The sequence below is a fragment of the Lissotriton helveticus genome, chromosome 5_1 (genome assembly GCF_964261635.1).
Source record: "Lissotriton helveticus chromosome 5_1, aLisHel1.1, whole genome shotgun sequence".
In the NCBI taxonomy this organism is placed as follows: Eukaryota; Metazoa; Chordata; class Amphibia; order Caudata; family Salamandridae; genus Lissotriton; species Lissotriton helveticus.
In genome coordinates this window covers 908,029,099-908,053,488 of record NC_136065.1, presented here as the reverse complement: position 1 = coordinate 908,053,488, position 24,390 = coordinate 908,029,099, and the positions used below count along the sequence as shown (strand labels likewise).

The 24,390-nt window shown below is 45.5% G+C and overlaps 1 protein-coding gene across 5 annotated transcripts in view; it reads left to right on the top strand.

Moving 5' to 3' along the window:
- Positions 1-24,390, top strand: part of KCNMA1 (potassium calcium-activated channel subfamily M alpha 1) — a 1,543,535-nt gene that overhangs the window by 1,132,971 nt on the left and 386,174 nt on the right. For all 5 annotated transcript variants that reach the window (XM_078643370.1, XM_078643368.1, XM_078643365.1 and 2 more), the window contains exon 18: positions 23,096-23,172. In XM_078643370.1, the coding sequence (XP_078499496.1) occupies positions 23,096-23,172 (77 nt within the window). The remainder of the gene's footprint in view (positions 1-23,095; positions 23,173-24,390) is intronic.

Sequence of the window (24,390 nt, the reverse complement as noted above, 5' to 3'; positions counted from 1 at the left end):
AAGTGGAATAAAATACTTCATGGCTGGTAGGTCATCCGATACTCAGAAGCTGGGAGAATGACAAATGACAGTGAGCAAGCCCTTATCTCATAGTCTCTTGATGTGCTAAATTTAGTGCCAGTCACTAGACAAAGTGAGTTCATGTTCTTAAGCCTCCTAATTGAAGAAATCTTCAGAAATGTGTCTATATTCATTATACTCCAAATTTAAGAGCTGTGTGCCCAAGCACTTCTCTGTTACAGTCCCTGGGTGCCAATGTATGCATTTAATATAAACCATGTGGAAGATAAAGCTTGTGCCAACATGATCTCAAAATTGGCATAAATTCCCATGAGAAATTGAAATATGAAGGGTGAGTCTCATCCTTGTACAGTTCTCTCTTGATTACCTCATATGTCAAGGTGTCAGTTTCTCTCATAGGTGTCTCCCAGTCTGCCAGTAGCATTGCTGTGCCGTGATGCCAGGCTATATGCGCCTTCTCGCACATTTCACCGAGCCCCAGTTGCATTTTTGGTTATCTAACAGACCACCTATGCTCTCGGACTTCAGTGATTGGGGGACAGGAGTCGTTGCATGACCTGGGCCGGGAAGCTTCCCATAGAGTGACTTCGAAGATGTCCACTCCCCACCCACCCCAGCTTCCTGCTCAGCAGCCTTGCTATTAAATCAACAGAAAAATTAATGCTTAAGTGAATACCTGCAGCGTGGCTAGTCTCTACTAAAAGCTGTAATTACATTTCCTTACATTTCCATCACATGGGTCCCAGCCATCTCTCCTTCCTTTCTGATGTTTCTAATGGCTTTATGTCTGCCTGGAAAATCAGACATTTCTGTTAGTAATTTACAAAATTTCACAGATCTTGCGGAAAAAAAGCAACATTTCCAAAAACTTTTAAATGTACATTTCCGCAGAAAAATCTTAGTTCTCCATTGGGAGAGTCCCGACTTAAGAAAATAATAGTTAACAGCGGGCATTTGCCCTAAGCCTGTCTTTAACAAAAGGAGGACTTGCTTGTCCGGTTACCCAGTGCAGTATTCTTGGTGCTGTACAGAAGATGCTCACAAAATGTGTACCGTGCCTTTAAATAATCAAGAACTAGCTTTATGTTTTTGAACCTATCAGTCTTTTTTTTTTTAAGCACATTTTATTGAGTTTTCAGTTTGAGTTTACAATATGCAAAAATCGGTGACCCGAAGTGGCAGTTACAGTGAGTAAAGTAGAGTGAAAGAAAAAGAAAAAAAACCCTGCTAACATCAGTACACAACAGTAGAAGAGGGTACGTAAAGGTGCATACATTATGCTCGATCATTCTGCAATACCCTCGATCACAACCTAATGCAGGAATCGTTCAATTAGAAACTCAATGGAATATAAGGCAGAAAAAAGAAAGCATAAACTCCCCTAAATCCAAACTACCCCCCACCCCTGGGTTGTGGACTAGTGACACCTTCATCAATGGAACGTTCAGTGTATAGGCCCGGATACAGATGTACATTAAACAAAAAGACAATTAGATTTCCATATATTTGTGATTACCAGCCAGCACTTTCATGCGTTTGGACCTATCAGTCTTAAACCTGAATTGCAGCTTTAAAGTATTCAGAGTCAAAAATAAACTTCATGCTTTTTACTGTCGTCCTCAAAAACGCTGAGAGAGTACTTGGTCCATGGCATGTTTTCTAAATTAAGTCACTGTTGAAAATAGACATCTGCACAAGACAAAAACACAATTGTACTTCGTGCTCGTTTTTCTGAGCTTACTGCATCAGTGTACGGTTTCCAGAGCACGCAGAACGGGCAGAAATATGGGCTTTGTTAGCCTTCTCATCTGTGCCTGTGGTGCTGGTGTCCTGACATCCTTCGGTGTTTTCTCCCTCTTCTTTCTGGTGAGATCACTTCCGGCACAACAACAGAGACCTTTCATACAAATCAGACTCGTGTACGCAAAAGTGTCGTCACGTGACCTGAGAAGCTCGAGAAAACCAGAGACTGCAAAGTTTCAAGCAGACAGCGAGACAAAAACATGTGATAAATATCTAAGATCATGGACTGTGCTTCACAGAGTGGCAGGGATGGAGGAAGTGAAATCATGGACCGACAAACCACAAAGACCCGGGCAGTAACGCAGGCCCTTACAGCCCCTCCAGAGCAGGAAGGCCCCCAACGTTGAGGGGATCCCTCTATCTCCTGAGGGGTCCCATTAAGCTCAAGGCTGATGAATAGCAGTGTAGAGACATACTGAAGGGGGGTCACCATCATTTTGCGTTACGCCACTGACAATGATATCCCAGTATGCATCTTTTGTCCCCCCCTTGTCCACTCAGCTGCCTCCTATTTGCTGTTGGGAAGCATTAAGTGGAAACCAAAGATGATAATTGGAGAGGCCGTTCACATTCTATTCCTCCTGGTACTTTCATGACCCCTTAGACCCTGTGCGGCAGAGGTGGTGCCAAGGCCAACAAGGGACAACCCAAAGGTAGCTCTCGCTTGCCCTGGGTACCTCCAAATGATGTCCATCAATCAATCAATCATTTGTTTATAATGCGCAGGCTACTCACAGGGAATGGGTCACAAGGTGCTAAGGTGGGGGGGGTCTGGTTCCTCCGGCCCGGCATGTTCACTGCGTACCATCGAAGAGCCAGGTCTTGAGGTCCTGTAGGAACTTGAGGAGCGATGTAGTCTGTCAGAGGTGGAGAGGGAGGGAGTTCTATCCCTTGGCCGTGAGGAGGGAGAAGGAGCACCCTGCTGTTCGGCTTTTTTTGATCCGAGGTACAGTTGCGAGGGAGAGTTGGGCCGAGCGGAGGGAGCGCTGCGGTGCATGGAATACAAAGTTGTGTTCACGTTGGCAGGTCCGGCGTTGTGTAGGGCCTTGTGTGCATGGGTAAGGAGGTTGAAGGTGATTCTCTTCTCTACGAGGAGCCAGTGTAGGGTCCGCAGGTGTTGGGTAATGTGGCAGTGACGTGGTAGTTTGAGGACTAGTCTGGCGGCGGAGTTCTGGACATTCTGGAGTTTACGGGTGATGACGTTGACCTGGCGGTCCATTTTGAGTTCGGAGTCCAGGATGATCCCGAGGTTGCGTGTATGGTCGGTGGGGGCGGGGGGTCTCCGAGGGCGGTTGGCCACCAAGTGTCGATCCAGGTGTTGGGGTGTGGGCCCATGATGAGTGTCTCTGTTTTGTCCGTATTGAGTTGAAGGCAGCTGTTCTTCATCCATACAGCGATGGCTACGATTCCGTCTTGAAAGTTGAGCTTAGCGGTGTTGGGTTTGTTGGATAGGGAGAGGATGAGTTGGGTGTCATCCCCATATGATGTGATGTGGAGTCCGTGTGCTTTGACGATGGCTGCGAGCGGGGTCATATAGATGTTGAACAGGGTCGGGCTGATGGATGATCCCTGTGGGACTCCGCAGGTTGTTGGAGTCGGTTCTGAGAGGAATGGAGGGAGTCTGACTCGTTGCGTTCTGCCGGAGAGGAAAGAGCGGATCCAGTCGAGGTCCTTGTTCCAGATTCATGCGCCGTGGAGTATGAGGGCTAGGGTGCGGTGCGAGACAGTGTCGAAAGCTGCAGAGAGGTCGAGGAGGATGAGGGCTTCGGTCTCTCCTCTGTCGAGGCGGGTACGGATGTCGTCTGTTGCCAAGAGGAGTGTGGTCTCGGTGCTGTAGTTCTTTCTGAAGCCTGACTGGGAGGGGTCAAGGATGTTGTTCTCTTCGATGTAGGCAGCGAGTTGGCTGTTGATGGTTTTTTCCATGACCTTGGCTGGATACGGGAGTAGGGAGATCGGTCTGAAATTCTTGAGGTCGGTGGGGTCAGCTGAAGGTTTTTTCAGGAGAGGGTTGATCTCGGCGTGTTTCCAGTCATCGGGGAAGGGAGGCGGTCTCGAAGGATCGGTTGATGATGCGTTGGAGTTCGGGGGTGATGATGCCTGCGACTTTGCGTTAGGTGTGGTGGGGGCAAGGGTCCATGTGGGCCCCTGAGTGGGTGCTCTTCATTATCATCAGCGTGTCTTCGATGCTGAGGGCAGCCCAGCTGTTGAGCGAAAGTTGTGTGCTGCTGGTCGCGGTGGGTGGGGGTTCCTCGTGGGGGTTATTGACATCGAAGTCGTCATAGATGGTCTTGATTTTGCGATGGAAGAAGACACTGTGTCTGTCACAGAGGTCCTCTGAGGGTGGGATGTTGGTGGTCTCGCTGTTGGGTTGGGGAACTCTTTGATGATGCCGAAGAGTTCTTTGCTGTTTTGGGCGTTGGTAGCGACTCTGCCCTAAAGTGCTTCCTTCCTGAAGAGTCTGGTGAGCTTGTGGTGGGCCGCAGTGGCTGTTTTGAAGTTGTTGAGGTGAATCGTGGTTTTGTGTCCATGACTCTTTGTGAGAAGTTGGTCTGATGTATGATGTTCACTATTCTAGTGAGCACCTTGTACCAGTCCAAACAACCCTTATGGTGATTGGTTGTAAGTCAACCTTATAGACAAGCTATCCTAGGGGTAGCATGGACCTAAGCAGTCTTAGGCTTAACTCAAGAGGGCATGTGAACCCAGCTGTTTTATCATATGCAATCCTGAAATACCAAATGAAAGGACACCACACAAGTTATATATTATAAAATATTTGTATTTATTCCTAGAATAATCCTCTGTACTCTTTATGAGGCCAGAAGCACAAGCGTTAAACAAAGAATTTCATATAACATACAAAAGTTGCACAATTATGGATAGGCCCGGTGGCCACTTTTACCATATAGTAAAATAGTGGTATAAGAACCACGTCACAAACATGGTAAGGCCTAGGGCCTTGGGAATCGCTGGGGCTACACTGGACTAACAGCAGTTAGGACTGGGGCGGCCCACAGGATGCGGGTGCAGTGTCTAAAGCACACGCGTGCACCAATGCAAAGTCAATGGCGCGTAAAAGTTACAAAGTTGCAGATTTAGGAGTCTTCCGACTGGACTAGAACTTAGCCACTTAAAACTAGGACACTAGAGGCGTAAACCACTACAGGAGCACCGGAGTACTCTCGTTACCTCACCCACAGGAAGCGGGTGCATAGGTGTCAAAGTGCGTCGGGTTTCGTCGTGGAGTTCTATGGAACCTGGAGGTTAAGATGCTGCAGGCGGCCAGGAGAGAAGAGTCCGGTTGGATCCAAGGGGGGATCGAAGATGTAGAGTACCTGAAAGCAGAGGGGACAGAGTCTGGTTCACTAGCCAGTGACCAGGATGGAACCAGGAAGGGACCAGGCGATGTCGGGCGCAATCAGGTAGTTGTCGTGAAGCTTGGAGTGCCCCAGGACCGGTTTGAACTGGGCTATGCATGGGACACCTTGTGTGCCCCAGGTGAAGAACCGGGTTTTAGAACCCAGCGGCGCCAGGGGCACGCCCAAAGTCTTCGGGTTCCCCTGTCTTAGAATACAGAGACACGGGATACTTCATGGTGACGTCAAAGATCGATTTTATTGGCTGCAGCCAGTAACAGAAGTCCTAGAAATCATCACGGTATGAGTTCCCAGGAGACTGCTCAATTTTACAAAGCAAGTCATCCCTTTTTATGCCAAAAATCACATTCCAGACAAATACCTAACATTTACAAACTGTCCAATCACATGTATCCACACCAGAGGTATCGAATGACGGTAAAATCCACTTTTCAGTTGCCCAGCCCATGATCAATCATCGGTCAAACCCAACATTCTTCTTTAGACAGGTCGAACAAACCCATAATAAAGGCCACAACCCAATCATAAATAGACCATAAAGAAAGGAGCAGAAACAGGTGAGAGAAGGATAAGGCATATTTGTGTGCAGTAAAACTTTATGATGTCCTGTGCTCTGATCCTTAATCTTGATCAGCTAAAGGGTAGGAACTGGTTTAACAAGGTCAGCTTCAGGCAACAGGGTCAGTTCACTCAGGTCAATCAGGAGTCAGCACGATCTCGAGCTAAGCTGTACATGTCCTTAAAAGACTAGTTCAGCCACAGTCATCGGCCTATGTGAGGGCAACCACAAAATGGCTGCCATACACAAAATGGAACCCAAGGGTTCAGAACGAAATCCCTAATACGTAGTGAATCCATCGGTCTAACATGATGAAAACACTCATACTTGCCGCACTAACTAGTTACGGTCCGCTAATATCAAATTCGTAACGAAACCATGACCTTTATGAAACGGGTTCAGAATTCACGGAACCTCAGACCCTCCTTTTGCCCTTACAGAGGCAATAACCTAAACTCACGTCAATCTGAGTCCAGGTCTATATTCATCAGATCATCAAGATGTTGCTGGAGCATAATCCTATTACTTAGTACCTCTCTTGGGGCAGGCCTCCTTGCACACGTAGTAGCACAGAGGCCACATATAGCAGGAGCGCACTGCACACAAAGACAGAACAGGAAAAGAATCGCTAAAGCCATCCCAATGATCATCAGGATCTTCCATCCCCAAGTGGATAACAATCCCCAAAACCATCCCATCAACGACCAATCTCCTTCGTCCATGTGTACAGACTCTGAGATCTTATGTAGCTTGGAAATGGCCTGGTACACTCTACGAGCATTGTCTGGAATAAAAATGCAGCAGCTCGATTGAATCAATTTACATACCCCTCCTCTGTCTGCAAGTATGACGTCTAACGCAACTCGATTCTGCAACGTCATAAGACGATCCGATTGGAGCTCAGCAGTCAAATTACTAAGGGCGCCGGCAGTCTCAACTATGGTGGACTCAACCACTCTCGCCAATTGCCATATGTTCCTACTATTAACCATAGCTCCCCAAAACGGCAGGAAACCCTTAAGAAAATCTCCAAATTCTTGTCCTGAAGTATCTTCCTTACTGAAGACACCTCTAACTACTCTAGTTCTGTGGTAATCTGCCGCTGCAGTATACGTAGGGGGCAACAGATACGAAACATAACATGTTCCCGAAAAATCAGGGGGCAACCATGTATATGCTCTATCATAGCACACAAAATACATACCCGTAGCTGCTAAAAACGGTGGGGAAGTCTGGGACGCAAAAACATACGTCTCAGTATAAACACTCTTCCCTAACTGAGCTCTCGGATTCTTGCCATTACCTTGCAGACAAAAATGACCATGATGGGGCACGATCCAAATCGGGGATGATTTTTCCCTTCGCTGCTTTTCACTCAGACTAACACCATATCCAGTCACGTTCCAACCAATATAAGCTAGTGTCTCATCTTTAGGGATAGTCTCATAGGAATCGATTCCTCTAATCATATCTACTATTCCTTTCACTAGAGCACTATTACTTGGATTATCTTTCATAGAACCCAGGGGGTAAACTTCACGGGCATAAATAAACATCGTCCTATATGCCCATACAGATCCATTATAGCTGAATGGCAGAACCAGGTAAGGAATACCCTTATCCGTGGTATGAGGCATAAGACCACACACCCACCAATTAGTGGTGTTCACTACTAACTGATGCTGATGCAGAAGCTTCACAAAGGAATTATTAACGAATTCCAATCTTCTGATAGATTCATGTTCAGGCAAAGGATGAAAAGAATGCAAAGAAGTAGTAGTAGAAAAAGACATAGGTTGTATGGTGGGTGCAAAAGTCACTTGGAAAGAAAAAACAAGATATCCCACTAAGAACATCGTTATGCTAAGTAACATTAAAAGACATGTTATCAAAAAACATTTGCTACTCATTAGTCTACACAGTCTCGTCTTAAAGTTCATTTCTACAACAGCTCTCTCGATCTCAAAAAAACTCCATCCTCTAACCGTGCTGTTCGCGGCAGGTGGTTCTCTTCGGCTCAGAGGTACGTCTGTAAGTCCAGGGAACGCCCTAGAACAAACCAGAACCGTCAACCTTATGTCTACACGGCTGTACACTCCAAGGCTTCATACCGCGACCCTACAGCTGAACCCGGATGGCGGTTCGAAAAAAGAAAAATAGATCAAAACAGCTTTTCGGATGAGAGAGCGTTTTTTTTTTTTAAAGCAAAAAGGAATTAATTGTTTATTAATCCATCGGCTCTCGGTCGTAGATTATAGCGGCCTTTACAAGGCACTGTCTGATCTCGGAACAACAACTCAGGCTCAGTAGTGTCCAATCGTGCAGGTGGAGACACAGCTTCTTGCAAAATATCGTTATCCTCGCGCTCAGAACTTGTCCCAACCAAACGTGCGTCACTGAATGGAACGTAACGTGGCACTGTATCAGCCTCTGAATCACCAACACCCTCCTGGACCCACTGGTCGTACGGCAGAGGCAATGATACCCTCTTACAATGTACGCCGTGGATCCAGTTCTTCTTGCCCTGAACTCTCACTGCGGTACGCGTCGATAAAAGGACTTGAAATGGTCCAATCCAGCGGGGCTGATCATTCTTTGTCCGCTGAAAGTTGCGCACCAACACCCAGGAACCAGGGTCAATGGCGTGTCCTGAATCTTCAGATGCTTGAGGAAGTGTATCGTAAACCTGTTGGTGTAAGAGATGCAATTTAGCCGTCAAATCATACAAGTAGTCAACCAGCACGGGATGTTCAATCTCGCTAAACTTTGTTGGCCTTGGCACTCCCCATACATTTGCTGGGCGGCCAAACACGATCTCATAGGGACTAAGACCGATTCGGGAATGCACTGTAGTCCTTGTTGACAAAAGTGCCAACGGCAAAGCATCGGGCCATTGAAGACCAGAGCTCGCCTGAATCTTGGCTAGTTTCAGCTTCAGAGTGCCATTATAGCACTCGACTAGGCCAGCTGATTGGGGGTGATTTGCAGCATGGAATTTTTGCCTAATGCCCAAACCTTCACACACTCTCTTCATGACTTGACCCACAAATTCACCTCCATTATCACTCCATACCACCCTTAACAATCTGAATCTGGGGAAAAATTCCTTGAGTAGGGCTTAAGCTGTGGACAAGGCAGTATTATCTTTCAGGGGGTAGGCCTCTACCCATCTCGAAAAGGCACAAACAACTACAAGGACGTATTTTAGATTATTACACCTTTCCATGTGTATGAAATCCAATTGTAGCACCTCGAACGAATACGTCGGAGGCGCAAAGTGACCAGATGGAGTTGGAGTTCCCTTGCCAGGATTATACATCAGACAAACCATGCAGTTCTTGACCAGATTCTCCGCACACTTAGGAATTCCAGCATTCTGCCATACTGGAGCCAACAACTTACAAATCCCTTTCGCACTAATGTGAGCCATTCCATGCGCCATCGTAACCACTGCAAGCACATACGCATCAGGTAACAACCATCGCTGATGTTCTGACAGCTCAGTCCAACAACCAGTCGAATCCAATTTTCCCTTACTCTCTCTCCACACACTCAATTCTTTCTCCGTAGCTTCAGCCTGAATTGACTTCACACTCTCTATCGTATCTTCACACATTCCTCTATCCAGAACCCATCTTGCTGGACCCGCAACATACATTCGACTCGTCACATCTTTCGCCGCTTCTTTCGCAACTTCATCCGCAAACGCATTACCACGAGAAACATCATCGGTAACCTTCTTATGTGCACTGCATTTCACGATCGCAACTTGCATCGGCAACGTAAGTGACTCGAGAAGCTCATTCACCAACTGACCATGCTGAATCTTCGTACCATGCGAAGTAAGAAATCCACGTTCTTTCCACAAACGCCCAAAACTATGAGCAACACCAAACGCATACTGGCTATCGGTATACACAGTCACTCTCTTTCCTTTCGACAACACACACACTCTCGTCAGTGCAATCAACTCTGCTGCTTGGGCTGAATTTTGTGGGATGCGTGCAGCTTCAACAATCGTACACAATGTCGTCACAGCATATGCTGCAGTCGTATCACCATTCGGGAGCTTGTAGCATCACCCATCAACCCATAGCGTACCATCAGGATCCGAAAGAGGAGTGTCTTTCAGATCGACTCTACCGTTCGTTTCCTCTTCCGTCCTCAAAAAACAATCATGCTGTTCCTGACCATCTATATCCACAGAAATCGGCAACAATGTTGCTGGATTCAACACATTACACCGCTTGATGTGCACATGACTAGCCAAAAGTGTCAGCTCATAACCCGATAATCTCGCACTAGTAAGGTGCTAAGTCTTGGTTCTATTTAACAGAGTATCCACTGCATGTGGAGCCATCACGACCAATGTATTATCCATCACCAATCCAGCAGACTGTCGGATGGAAACAGCCGCTGCCGCTGTAGCTCTTAAGCAACTTGGCAACGCTCTAGCTACCGGATCTAAAGTCGATGAGAAATACGCACATGGACGTTGCTTATCACCAAATTGTTGATTAAAAACTGACAATGCACAACCCTCTCTCTCGTGGACATAGAGTGTAAAAGGCTTACTGTAGTCAGGAGTACCCAACACTGGAGCAGAACACAACGAATCACGCAATTCAGAAAAACTTTTCTGACAATCGTCGGACCAAGGAAGAGGGTTCGGTATATCCTTACAAGTCAATGCCAATAGAGGTTTTGCCAATAAAGAAAAGTTCGGTATCCACTGTCTACAATACGACGTGATACCCAAGAAAGCACGCACTTCTCTCTGTGTACTTGGCACAGTCATTCGAGCAATCGCTTGAATTCGTTCTGGGGTCAACCTTCTTCCCTCCTTCGACAAGAGATGACCTAAGTAGGTCACTTCTTGGCGACAATACTGCAACTTAGAAGGTGACACTTTATGATGCAAGTCCGACAAATGTCGCAACAAAGAAATAGTAGCTTCTTTACAAGTTTCCTCATCATCAGCAGCCACTAATAAATCGTCAACATACTGATTAAGAGCAGTACCAGCAGGCAACGCAAGAGTATCAAGCTGAGTCTTCAAAGCCTGGCTATAAATAGAAGGACTTTCGCAATAGCCTTGGGGAGCTCTCTTAAACCGGAAGCTTCGGCCTCCTAAAGAGAATCCAAAAATATCTCTACTTTCCTCGGCACTTGGAATGCTGAAGAAAGCATTCTTCAGATCTATAACCGAAAACCAGGCAGCTGAAGCAGGAATCAAAGTCAACAAAGCAGTAATGTCCGGAACAACAGGAAACTGTGGCACAACAATCTTATTAACTTTTTGAAGGTCGATCACAAACCTATAAACAGGTGGCTGAGAAGAGTCAGTGCGCTTCAGGACAGGCAAAACGGGACTGTTACACACATTACCTCTCGTTTCTTCAATCACATCTTTCTCAATCAAATCATAGATGATCCCTAAAAGCGCTCTTTCCCCATCGCTAGAAATCCGATATTGGGGAATACGCGGCAATTTAACATTCGCTTTAAGCGTTACAACATAAGGTGGAATCTCCAAAAGACCCACATCATTAGGACCAGTAGCCCAAAGAGTATCAGGGAGAGAACGCAATTCCGGTGGAAGCCGATCTTTAGACAAATACATCGGAGAGATCACTTTCTTACCCAATGTAAGCTGTACTCCCGCAGGAGAACAACGTAATGTTGCATGCAACCTTTTCAACAAATCCAAACCCAACAAATTCTCACAACAACCTGTCGTTAAAATGAGAGGTGCTTCCAACTCACAAGGCCCTATAGAAAGAGACAAGGGGCTAGAAACTGGGTTACGAACTGGGGCGCCAGAGAATCCTACCGAGACATTCGTTAAGCCAGACAAAGGTGCGCCAGGGAGTTTAGAGTGTATGATAGAACTCTTCACTGCACCAGTATCCAAAAGAAAAGGCTCTACCACACCCGATGTGGCTACTGCAACATAAGGCCCACTCTGATCTACTGGAACCGACACTACTCCCTCTCTTTGTCCATGGCTGTCCTAGCAATCATTATAGTCAGCATTCTCACTCTCAACATAATAGTCATCAGCATAGTACTGAGTCGACTGACCGGACGCAACTTTCTGTTGATCAAAACAATTCATAGAATTTTGCGGGGGAAAGGAACGTTCGTTCTGAGGAAACGCACCACGTCCTCTACCCCATAACACTTGCTGGAAACCACCACGACCTCTCGGGGCCGGTACACCACTCGCGCGCTGAAGTAAAACAGGACACTCATTTTTATAATGACCTTCCTCCCTACAATACGCACACTGATTCAAGCCCAAAGGTGGTCTTGGAGGAAAATACCCAGCTTTCTGTTGCGGTCTCTGAAACGGTGGAGGTTGCTGAAATTGTGGGCGTTGTTGTGACTCTTGCTGATTCGAGCGAGGCGGATACGCCTGCTGCAAAAGAACCTTTGTCTTTAAGTCTTTTTCTCTACTCTCTCTTTCTCGTCCTTATCCCTATTCTCATAGTACTGTGCAGTCGCCAATATCTGGGCCGACGAGGAAACAGCCCAAGAACTCTCAGAATCCTTCAACTTATTACATAGTTCAGGAAGTAAGTTAAAGACAAACTTATCTATGAACAATCTTTGTCCACCTTCCATACTCATATCCTGACCACTATGATCTATAAATGTCTCTTCAAACCTAGTGAAGAAATCAGATACACTTTCGTCCTTCTTCTGCTTACATGCTGCTAACTTGTCCCAATTTACTCGTAACGCTGGCATCATCGTTTTCATAAGATCTATAATTCTGCCGGGTAGATTTGCCACTAAAGGCTCAGGCTTAGCTCCACCAACCTGTCTACCATCTGCAGCAGCGATATTCACCCATGAATCACCTAACTCAATTGCATGATCCTCATGACGAATTTTTGCCCACAAAGGTTGAGGTACCACGTTACCCAACAGCATATCTATGTTGGCTAAATTCATGATGCGTGCGTCAACTGTCTGGGACAATTCCTTGTAATAGCCAGCTGGATTCTTACGGGGATCAGGTAAAGACTGTTTAAGGGCCAAAACTTCTACTCTCTTCCATGGCACATGTACCCATACCCTCTGAAAATAAGGCAGAACAGGCGGATTAGCGTTTGCGTCCCCTTCTCTCCAAACTGGGGGAACCTCTCTCATTGGATATTGTCGTACCTTTCTCCTAACTGCGGAATCAGGCTCAAACAGTCACTGGGAAGGGAAATCACTCCTAAACGCAAGGACCATCGCAACTGCTTTCTCACTTCCGGGACCCACTACCGTCCCTTTTGCAAACTCAGACTGGACATTTAGTAATTCTACCAGGACTGAACCCAAATCACTATCTGCCCATTCCTCATGGAGGAAAGTACACATTGCATCAAACACATATCTTTGCTTGGGTGCTTCCCACTGCAGGAAGACATCCATAACTGATTCTAAATCATACCTTGAAACATTCGAAATCCACCTTCGAGCCAAAAGGTCTAACACGGCCCGTTCTTCGGGACCAGGAAGCTGACTACGCAATTGTTTACGTGCAGAAACAGGGGTCATACTCAAAGACCCAAAGAAAGGAGACAAGAGACCAGTAACAGTTTCAGTCATTCATTGTCGAGCAGAAGGAGAAGCTGTCATAAGGACAGGAGACAAAGTATATTGAGGTGATAGAAACGGAGCAGTAGTAGGAAGAGAAATCGAAGGTACAGGAGAGTAAGATGGAGATGTTTGAGGCAGAACTGATAGCAAAGTCGGCGGCCCCAGAGGAGGCTGCGCCGTAGGAGGAGAAACCAACTGGGGAGGAGCTGGCAGTTGAGCAGGACCAGGAGGTGGAACAACTAGAGGTGGAGGAGGTGCCGTAGCATTCTGTGCATAAGGGGGTGGTAATCTCAATAGATGTGACATTAAAGGGTCCTTTTCAGGGTCCTTTGTCGCTTTCTCAAGAAGAGGTGGCAATGCTGGATAACATTTATCAATAGCCATATTATGTTGCCTATCTGACACCTCAACTGCTTTATCTTCTTCATCCTCTTTAAACTGCTTGGCAGCTTGCATTATCGACAACCCCTTTTCTCTCTTATCTCTTTTAGCTTGTTTTATTTCTCGTTGTCTGGCTTCTTTACGCCAAAGGCGAAAGGAGTCAAACATTGCCGGCCGGGCTTTCTTTTTAAACAATTTCGTTTCTAAATTATCTAAAATCTCAGTATCAAAACTACCATATTGGGGCCATCGTAAAACCCCATCTTTTCTAGTGTAACGGACCCACACTTCATTAAACGTAATGGGGCCCACGCCGTGTTTAGAATAGAGCTCATAAGTCGGAGTTCCAACTGGAGGTATCGGACATGAATCCTCCAATCGGGAATCCCTGTTACAACCACAACAAAATATCCTCCTAATTTTGCTAAGACTAGGCATCTTCGCTCACTAATCTAGCTTCAAACTTCAAGGGATTATCTACAATGATAGTCTCACAAATATACGAGTCCCTTGGCTTTGGAAATTGCAATTTTCAAATCAAAATTAAGGACCAAACAAACTAAGAACCAAGGAACCAAAAACTAAGGACTTGGAGCGACCCACTTATACTTAACTGAGGTATCAGTCACGCCACCAGAAGACCCGTCTATCGTCTCGCCTTACAAAGCATCACAAATGGGTCCAAGACAGGGCGACAATCAGGGCAGCGGTCCTTCGTAGCCGTCTAGAAAGCGGGAAACCTCGCAGCAAAGACCTTCAGACCACGTTCGACATACCGGGGTCGATGGAGTGGGGGCCCTTCTTCCGCAATTTCCTGACGAAGCTCCTCACGATCTTCAGGCTTCGACCGGTACCGCTTGATGTCGCCCCACGATGGGCGCCAACTGAAGAACCGGGTTTTAGAACCCAGCGGCGCCAGGGGCACGCCCAAAGTCTTCGGGTTCACCTGTCTTAGAATACAGAGACACAGGATACTTCGTAGTGACGTCAAAGATCGATTTTATTGGCTGAAGCCAGTAACAGAAGTCCTAGAAATCATCACGGTATGAGTTCTCAGGAGACTGCTCAATTTTACAAAGCAAGTCATCCCTTTTTATGCCAAAAATCACATTCCAGACAAATACCTAACATTTACAAACTGTCCAATCACATCTATCCACACCAGAGGTATCGCATGACGGTAAAACCCACTTTTCAGTTGCCCAGCCCATGATCAATCATCGGTCAAGCCCAACATTCTTCTTTAGACAGGTCGAACGAACCCATAATAAAAAAGGCCACAACCCAATCATAAATAAACCATAAAGAAAGGAGCAGAAACAGGTGAGAGTAGGATAAGGCATATTTGTGTGCAGTAAAACTTTATGATGTCCTGTGCTCTGATCCTTAATCTTGATCAGCTAAAGGGCAGGAACTGGTTTAACAAGGTCAGCTTCAGGCAACAGGGTCAGTTCACTCAGGTCAATCAGGAGTCAGCACGAACTCGAGCTAAGGTGTACATGTCCTTAAAAGACTAGTTCAGTCACAGTCATCGGCCTATGTGAGGGCAACCACAAAATGGCTGCCATACACAAAATGGAACCCAAGGGTTTAGAACAAAATCCCTAATACGTAGTGAATCCATCGGTCTAACATGATGAAAACACTCATACTTGCCGCACTAACTAGTTACGGTTCGCTAATATCAAATTCGTAACGAAACCATGACCTTTATGAAACGGGTTCAGAATTCACGGAACCTCAGAGGCAGTGTCTAGTTTCACTCGCCCTCCCTGCCTCAATCCACTATCTCCTGTCTGGGGTGGTGTAACACCTCCCTGTGACAGGAAACCTTTTGTCCAGGCCTCCCCTGCCGGAGTTTCGGTCAGCAGCAGGAGGCCAGACTCGTGTCTGTGGCAGCAGCATCCATTTTGTGATGCTGGGGCTCTGGTTAGTTTTAACCGTGTTTACTGTTACCCACATGTCTTATCCCTCTAGAAGGGTGGAATGCTACCCCCGTCGGCAGAACTGGCGAGGGGGTAGTATTCCAAAGTGTATGACACCTTACACGACATGTTTTGATAAAGCCAAACCAAAGTTAGCAATAACCGCGAGGATTATAATGCACTTAAGAGTATATGGTATGGCAGTATCACTGGAAATGCAGTAAGGACATGGTTCCAAATGCTGCAGAAAGGCTCAGCTCATGCTAGAGCACCATCTCACATAAAACCAAGCACTCTGCCTCCAGGATTGTTAAGGCCTGCCATAGGAGTGACTTATAGGTGTATATGTGTCCAGATATAGGTTTAGACATAGGTATACTATATCTAAGCAAGGGGTGATTACACGACCTTGCCCCAGCGGAGTGATCAGCCAGTTGTGTCAGTTTGGATGGCCAGACAGGGGTGGCAAAAGATATGCTGCAGCCCCTGGTAGGCCTTGGGTGCACCTATGCCCTGGGTACCTATAGTACACTGTACAGGGGCTGATAAGGTGACTCAATATCCAATTAGTTATGTACCTAGGGTACATGGAGTCCATTTTACAGAGAGAGCAGATAGCCTGGGGCCCTGATTAGCAGGGTCCCAGGCCAACTAAGTCGAAAACCAGCTAAACACAAGGCAAAAATCTGGGGTAACCATAGTCAGATATCCATCCTCCTACACTCTTCCCTTCCTATATCTTCCAGCTCTTCAATCAAGACAGAGGAACACCAAATGTCCCTATTGATATGTTGTGAAAAGGGAATAATAACAGATAAGAATAATGTTCTGTAAGGCATTCCATTCCATTCTGTGATCATTGTAATGATGCATTCAAAGCTCCCTGATTACAATACTCAAATGATACAGCGATCCCAAAAATCAAACCTCCTCTCAGCCCATTGTAAGTACTCTTTGATGCTACTTTTCCAGACATTACATTGTTCTTCAAGTCTCCATACCCAGTGATGTTGGCAACAGTGGTCAGAGCTATATAAATTGAGTGAGTTAAATGATATTTATGTAGCTCTGATAGCACACCGTCAGGGCTGGCCTGGCCATAGGGGCATCGGGCGTTTCACCGGTGGGCCAGAAGGGTGGGGGCCGTTTAGTTACTGGGGGCCAGTTTTGCAGCTGCCAATTATCGGCCCCCTGTAACAAAAGCCACAGCAGTGCTCCACACATGCTAGCCCCCTGATAGAAAGACCGCAATTGTACTAATGCGCCTCTCAACATTATCAGATTTCAGTGGTTCCTTAATGAAGCTCAATGACGCTCACATGTTTCAACCCATCTACGGTGTCAATAATATATGAAAAGGAAATCTAAACCCAAAGGGCAGGTCCTTAAAAGGGTCCATTGTGGCCTTGCAGTCATTATTGATTTCTCAAAGATCTATAGTGAAGGATGCAATGCCAAAATATGTAGTGGAGTCTGCATTACACAACAGGAGACAACAGTGATACATTTTCATACCTGGCTACATTTTTAAAGGGCACTGGCTGTTCTTGGCGAGGTCAGGCTTTCAATATAATATGGATCTCTGACCTAAAACATATCATTGTTATTATGTTCATAATAATAGGAGTAGAAATTATAATAGTCATAATAATAATGATATTCTGAATACAATAAATGTGTGGAGTGCACACCATGAACTGGATTGCTACTTGATAAATAAGCAATGTGTTACTTTAATTAATACCAAAATCAAGGGAAACACCATCTGGCTACTACCACTGTGTAAGGCATGAGGACCTCCTTCATAACAGAATTTCACACGTACATAAGTGTAACGCAAAACTACAGAATCCTTTATGCCTTCAAATAAATGTATGATACACATTTGGACAGAACTGGATGGGAACACATCAACCCGCTCTCAAAAACGGATGCCATGAAACAGGTCGGCTCCACCCCATAACCCCTGAACCCCTTTGCCATACTTACACCTATAGTAAAAAACCTCCTAAAGCTCTAAGAAAAGGAAATGGACTAAAGGTGGTGGACTTTTGGTGGACGACCACTGGCCAGCGACTGTGCGCTAAAGGACGAGGCAGAAGCGGCAGTGCTTGCCCATCTCTAATTAGGGGTGAAGGAAACCATGGGCTTGCATAATGGAAGACCCCCTGTTTACAGTGAGGCTTCAATTCCATTAGATTCTGAATGAGTGCCATAGTTATTGGAGCGTTACAAACCCTCTGCCCCTACCAAGAGGTCTGTTAAGTTTCAGATAACATCAGACAAATGAGAGCTGGCATGGGGTAGTCAAAAAGCCTCAAGGCCGGATCCCACAGTTTATTTGGCCTTATCAGACAATTCATTACATGCTCCTTGGGAGGTCTTTTTTAAAGGTCCGAGGAGATGCATGGGTGACTGGGTCTCATTTGTATCAATTGGAGTCGTTTCCCATTGGCCGACATACTGTTGTAACTAAAAATTGAAAGCAAAGCACACCTCCTGAGCACTTGGCTCTCAGGTTACTCATGACAGAGATGTTGAAGGCTTCCTTTTGAGGTTAGAAGAGTTAAATACTATAGCCTTATAGCCCGCCATAGCGGGCTATACTGGCTATTAACACCTTCGAATCTCATGACGAGCTGAGCTCGTCATGAGCCACGGTGCTCGTGTGCTCATGACGAGCTGAGCTCGTCATGACCTTTAGAACGCTCGCACGCTGGGCTAATTCCCCTGCTGTGCGAACGTTCTAAAGAAACGGGTGTGGTCATGACGAGCTCAGCTCGTCATGAGCACATGACCACCGTGGCTCATGACGAGCTGACCTCGTCATGAGCACAGGGGCGCTCTGCGTCCCCCGCCCCCCCCACCCCCCAGCACAGCATGGGAATTTGCCCAGCTGCGAAGGGGTTAAAGGCCCGCTCCAGCGTTAAACAAGGGAGTGGGACTTTAAAAGCCGGTATAGCCCAGCTACGAAGGGCTATAAGGCTATTAGAACATTCTGCCACTAGAGGGCAGAATGTTCTAACAAATTGAACAAAGGCCTCTTGGAGCCCAAGGGGAATGAAATCCCCTTGGGTTCCAAGAGGCCTCTGTTTAAACAACATTGGAATGCTGCTCTGCGGGCCTTTACTGGCCCGTAGAAGCAAGTTCCCATTCCATTGTCTGCAATTGAGTGCTCCACATTCTAATGTTCTAATAAACATTATCAAAAGCCAGAACGTTTGGCTTTGGCACACTTTTCATAAAGCAATGAATATTTTGACAAGAACATACATTTCTGTGTTTACACTATTTTGCTAAACATCACCACAAGACCCAAATCACTAAAGGTCCAAGACACCCTGGACCTTCACATATGCTAGTCCCTGGGAGCTCCTAAAATGAGCCTAACCACTGCATATGTCATCCAGGGCCTAAGAAGAAATATGACTGCATCATCCCCATGCTAATAGAACTCCACTGATTCCCCATGATGGTTCACACCATCTTCAAAACCTACCACATCATTTACAAAGCCATCACTACGAGCACCTCTGCATATCTGGCTGACAAGTTGACCCTCTCTGTGGCTCTCTGCACATCTGCAGCCAGGACATCAGTGTAAAAAGAAACAAAAAAGACAAGGAAACATTCCTCTGTCCTCAAGGCCGCCCCAGCTCTGTTCAAATTTACGAAAGAGCTGGACACGCACCTCTTCAAAGATCACCATGTCATGAGGCAGTAACAGTCGACTACTGCTCCCTGAATACATCTGCCTCTCCAATGGCTTGCTGTATTTCGTTAAGGTTTTTGCTATACAAGTACCACACTCTTACATGCTACCTTCTCCATGGGATTACTAGTTCTTGGCCCCAGAAGACCTAGGATGTTGATTTCCTCCCTGCACTCAGGCTTGTGGGGCCTGCCTCTGCTCCTGGTAGGCCCAGAGAGCCTTGTCAAACACTCTGTGGTTCTTTCATTCCCTTTTCTGGGACCACCACAACTCATTTGAATGAGGCCACATTGTCTTGTGAGGAACTGACTCTCCTTGAAGTTTATACTTAGTAGTAGATGTATACTCAGGCAGTTAAATCTCCCTTTTCAGGCTTTAATTGTGTCGGTCTGTCTTGGCAGTTCTTTCTTCTTTACAGTTGCCCTGGCCCTCCTGGGCACCTGTATGCTCTGATGAGGGACCACATGACAGGCTCCTGGGGTGCCACAGCAGGGTTGGCTTTATCGCTGGAGGCACCGAGTGAGACAATATTTGTTGGCACCTCCTCCACGAATCCCCTCACTAGCAACTTCCAACAATGCCCCACAGCTCTCCATAGCCCCTCTTTCACATCTATTTAATTTGTTTTAAAGCAGTGATTGGGGTGGGCTTTACTAATAAGAACCAACTGAACAATACTGATGATATACAATTCTGTGATCTGCATGGTACGCATTCTTTGTAGCAGGAGGCACATTAACCCTCTGCACTATGCATGATGAGTAAAACTGCCACCAGACAAAACTCAGATCTCTCTCCACCGGGAACATTGATCGCCAGGGTTATCGACATTTTTATTGCTGCCTGAGAACTGCTGGATTCACAAGGAACTCTGCAGCAGGTGCCTTTAAAACCATAAGTTATTTCTAAAGACAGTACCCCTGAGGTCAGGGACAGGTGCGGCTGCACCAGTCACACCGCCCTTAATGCTAGGCCTGCCCCGCAGTCTCTCTTCTTCCCTGCACCACTGGCGTTCCACATATCCTACTCTTCCTGTGTGTTATATCCTCAAAAGGGGAGGGAAGAGCGCTGTGTAGGAGCTGTGATAGTTGCGTGCTGTGGAATGGGTTGTCCCTCGCCTTTACACAACGGCAATCATTTGAAAATGGCAGTAGTGATTTAAGGCCCCCGCATAGGGCCAACAGTCATTGAGGCTTCCTGGGGGGAAATAACCGATCTTGCCCAATTCCTTTGTGCATGTTGAAATCATTACACTTTTGCCATCTCCTTCATTTACCATATCGAAATTCTGAATCCTCAGCATTAGTAATTAATTCACTGGTTTCTGCACGTTTTACATGTTTGATGGTTTTCTTTGTTTACCCTCTGAAAAGGATTCTTATTTTCATTTTCTCTACCGCTAAGATCAAATGTGTTCTACTTATATACTGGTAGCTACTAAAGGACAACCCTTAACCTTAGTGAGAAATTAGGAAATAGTTCACTAATAATTTACAGAAAGGACATAGCCCTTAAAGATCTACTAGTCACTTTTTTGACATTCCTGTGGCGATACGGGCTTCGCCTTATTTACAAGGCAGTGTTAAGCCATTTAATGTGGCGTACTGCTGCCTTGTAAATAAGGCACCTTTTCACGCTATACTTAGCGTGAAAGGGGTGGGCAACTAGTGTTGCGGTGAGCGTTCCACTGCAACACCCATTGATTTTGACACTGCCCCATATTTAAAAGGGTGACGTAAATATGGTTAAAGGGTGCCTGCATTGGCACTAAGCGGTACAAAAGGGGGTGGTGATGGACGAAGCATCTGAACCAATCAAACACTCACACCCAGTCAACAGATATGGGTTTACTCCATCACCGTTCTTTAGCCCACTCTGCCACCCCAGTTCAGACATGGCCATATGCAACTCAGTCTGACCCTGTGCCTCATGGGAACAGTTCAGCCCGAACTGCCAAGCCATGCCTTCCCTGGACCGGAAACAAACTTCCTAGGACCGGTTCCTGGCATTCCAGCCGTCTTCAGCCAGGCTTGCTTGAATCCAGTGGCAAAGTGAGCAAGGGACTCACGTCTGAGCATACCCTGCCAACTTATGGCGAACAAAGCGGATTATTCATGCTCAAGACCATGAGTGATGAAAACACAACATTCGACCAGTAAGGGGGAGTCTTCGCCATTTGACACAGTGTATTGAGCGAATCAGCATAAATTGCGCCCTTCTAGGGATGTGCTCTTTCCTGAACAGAAAGTTTCAAATTAAGTATTGGTGTTTCGCTTACCCTGAACAACACGGGCAAAATCAAGGTGAGTGCCTTTCTAAGAAGCCACACATACACACACACACACACACACACGTACACTCATCCCAAAGTGTCTATCAAGGTACGTCGATATAGACTTAAGAATACATAGGGCCTCATTTATGAAAAGTGACGCATCGCTGCGAGAACTCAGCGATGCGTTGCTTATCATTGCGCCCTCCTTGCGACATGCTGGATGCGTCATAATTACAGTATGATGCATCATGTCGGACGGAGTTACAGATACATCAATATCTCTGACGTATTCTTAGGCGCAAAAATTATGTATTGCTGGAGCGTGTCACGGAAGTGACGCAACTCCATCAATGGGTAATTGCACATGGGCAAGTCCCATTTCAAATATGCCTGCGTCAGTCAACCGCCTGCTGTGAGGCAGGCCTAAGATATTGACGCATTTGCGGCCTAGAAGTGACGCAGTGAAATCTCATAGATTTCACTGCGTCACTTCTACAAGGCCTACTTACGTCAAAATGCCCACCCTACATACATTATACCTGGCGCAGGTATATTGTGGCGCAGGGATTTACAAAGTGACGCATCTACCTAGATGCGTTACTTTGTAAATATGACAAAACATGGCACATTGCTTACCCTGCTGGTGCGTCATAAATAGTGATGTATCAGCGGCGCAAAAGTGACAAAGGGCTCATAAATAAGCCCCATAATATATTACCTACTTACATATGCTTGTCTTGATGGTAATTTTTCTGCAGCCAATTTTGCTGTTTGACAATAATTGTGATATTCTGAAATACCACCAAAACACTATAGTATGAAATGGTTTAAAGCTGTCCTTGTGCTAGTAAGCCAGGCTTCACAGATAGTGTTTGCACCTATTTTTACGGGCGTTTTGTGACTTTTCCTGTTACTCAAATGAGAGCAATCTATGCGGAAACTCAACAAAAATCGAGACCGGAAGTACAGGTGCATCTTATCGAACTCCTCCACTGCTCATTCGAGGTCTGTTCAGTCAGACGGCAGATAGGAAGTACTTGCTTTTGTAATTCATGTATTTGGCGCTGTAGCTGGGAAGCCAACGTGGGGAGAACGTTTTCATTGTTAATTATCTTTCTAGGACTATTTTTAATTCATGAAATGTTTTATTCACTTTGCAATAATTATATTTACTTTTCGTTTTGCTTTAATTGCACTGTTACTTGCTTTTATTATGAATTTTCATTTTTTGCCAGGGTACTCCCCTTATTTCTCTGTATTTTACTACCTTCGTTACGCTTTGTAACAGTGCGTGCAGTGATCATTATATTAATTTTATTTTGTGCTGCCCCCTTGTGGATATATGAGATATGACATACAACCAAAAAACAGACGCTTATGTTTTCAGAAACGGAATAAATGCACCTACCGTTTTACTGATCTATTTTACTCTTTCTCTGTGTTCAGGGCATTTTTTTATTGCAAGGCCTGCCATGATGACATCACGGACCCTAAAAGGATCAAAAAATGTGGCTGCAAAAGGCGTAAGTGATGCTTGTTCGTCTCCCTTTCCTCTCAGCGCACATGGGCAGGACATAATTTAATGATAATCGTCCTAGGCTAGTGGTTAGGAAAGAATATATCCTAAAGTAGATAGTTTGTACCTTTGCAAAATTCAACTTTTCTAAATCTCCTGCAAACCGTGTCGGATTTCTCATCCTTCATATGACAAGTGTAATAGACTAATGCACTTGTAGTACTGTGGGCGGGACACCTGCCATGTTTCGACAGAGTATCCTGTCCGTCAAACTCTAAATAAGGCACCCTTCATACAAGGTAACTTTTCGTTCACTCAGGAGTCTTTTTAGATCACCCATGACCCGTGTCTGCTAACATCATGAATAACAAAAGTTGCAGTCCACCCTCTAAATCCGTGAGAAGAAACCCATATCATGGGCTTTCATACCAACAATATGTGCAACGTAATATATTATTTACAGGAACATTTGATTCTAAACAGCCCAGGGAAAGATTAATCTTGCCCAATAAATAACACGATGGAGTCTCCTAATATGGGCAAATGATGTGCACATGTTTGGATCGCATGTCCAGTGGTTTCCATAAGCATTGCTCTTTTCAGCAGTGTGAAATAGCATCTCTTTTACAGTGAGAGATGCAGTGAAATAAATAATTAATAATTGTACAGGTGATAGATAGTCTTGAAACCACAGTCGTGCATATGTCTGGAAGTATCTACTCTATTACAGAGAGGGATACACTGTGGACAACCAATCCACCATTGTCGCATTTTTTACAACGTAGGGGGCACATCTTTGCAATGAGTGCGGAGAAGCCATCTTTTCATTTTCTTACACAAGGAAACTGAACTCTAAGATGTATATGTACATTTTTGGGATGCTAGTTTGATTTTTTTTTCAAATAGTATAATAAATAATTTGATATTTGATGGAGTTAGCTGCTTTAGACTGCCAGATAGAAGTCTTGCAGTGTTTACTTAAAATAAGCTGTATTTCAAATGTAACCTTACCTCAGGATAATTACATTTATCAACAATTTTTCGCTTGAAAGGTCCGGCCAGTGAAAATAAGCTAATCCAGTTGTCTTTACCCACTCCTGGGTCACCAGCAATCGCTGGCAATGTGGATTCCAGAATGCACATTTGTTTTATGGTGACTGGTTTGTTTTTGAAGCCTATTGTGACATCATTCGCAAAGTGCCAACTTTAAAACGATCATTCTATT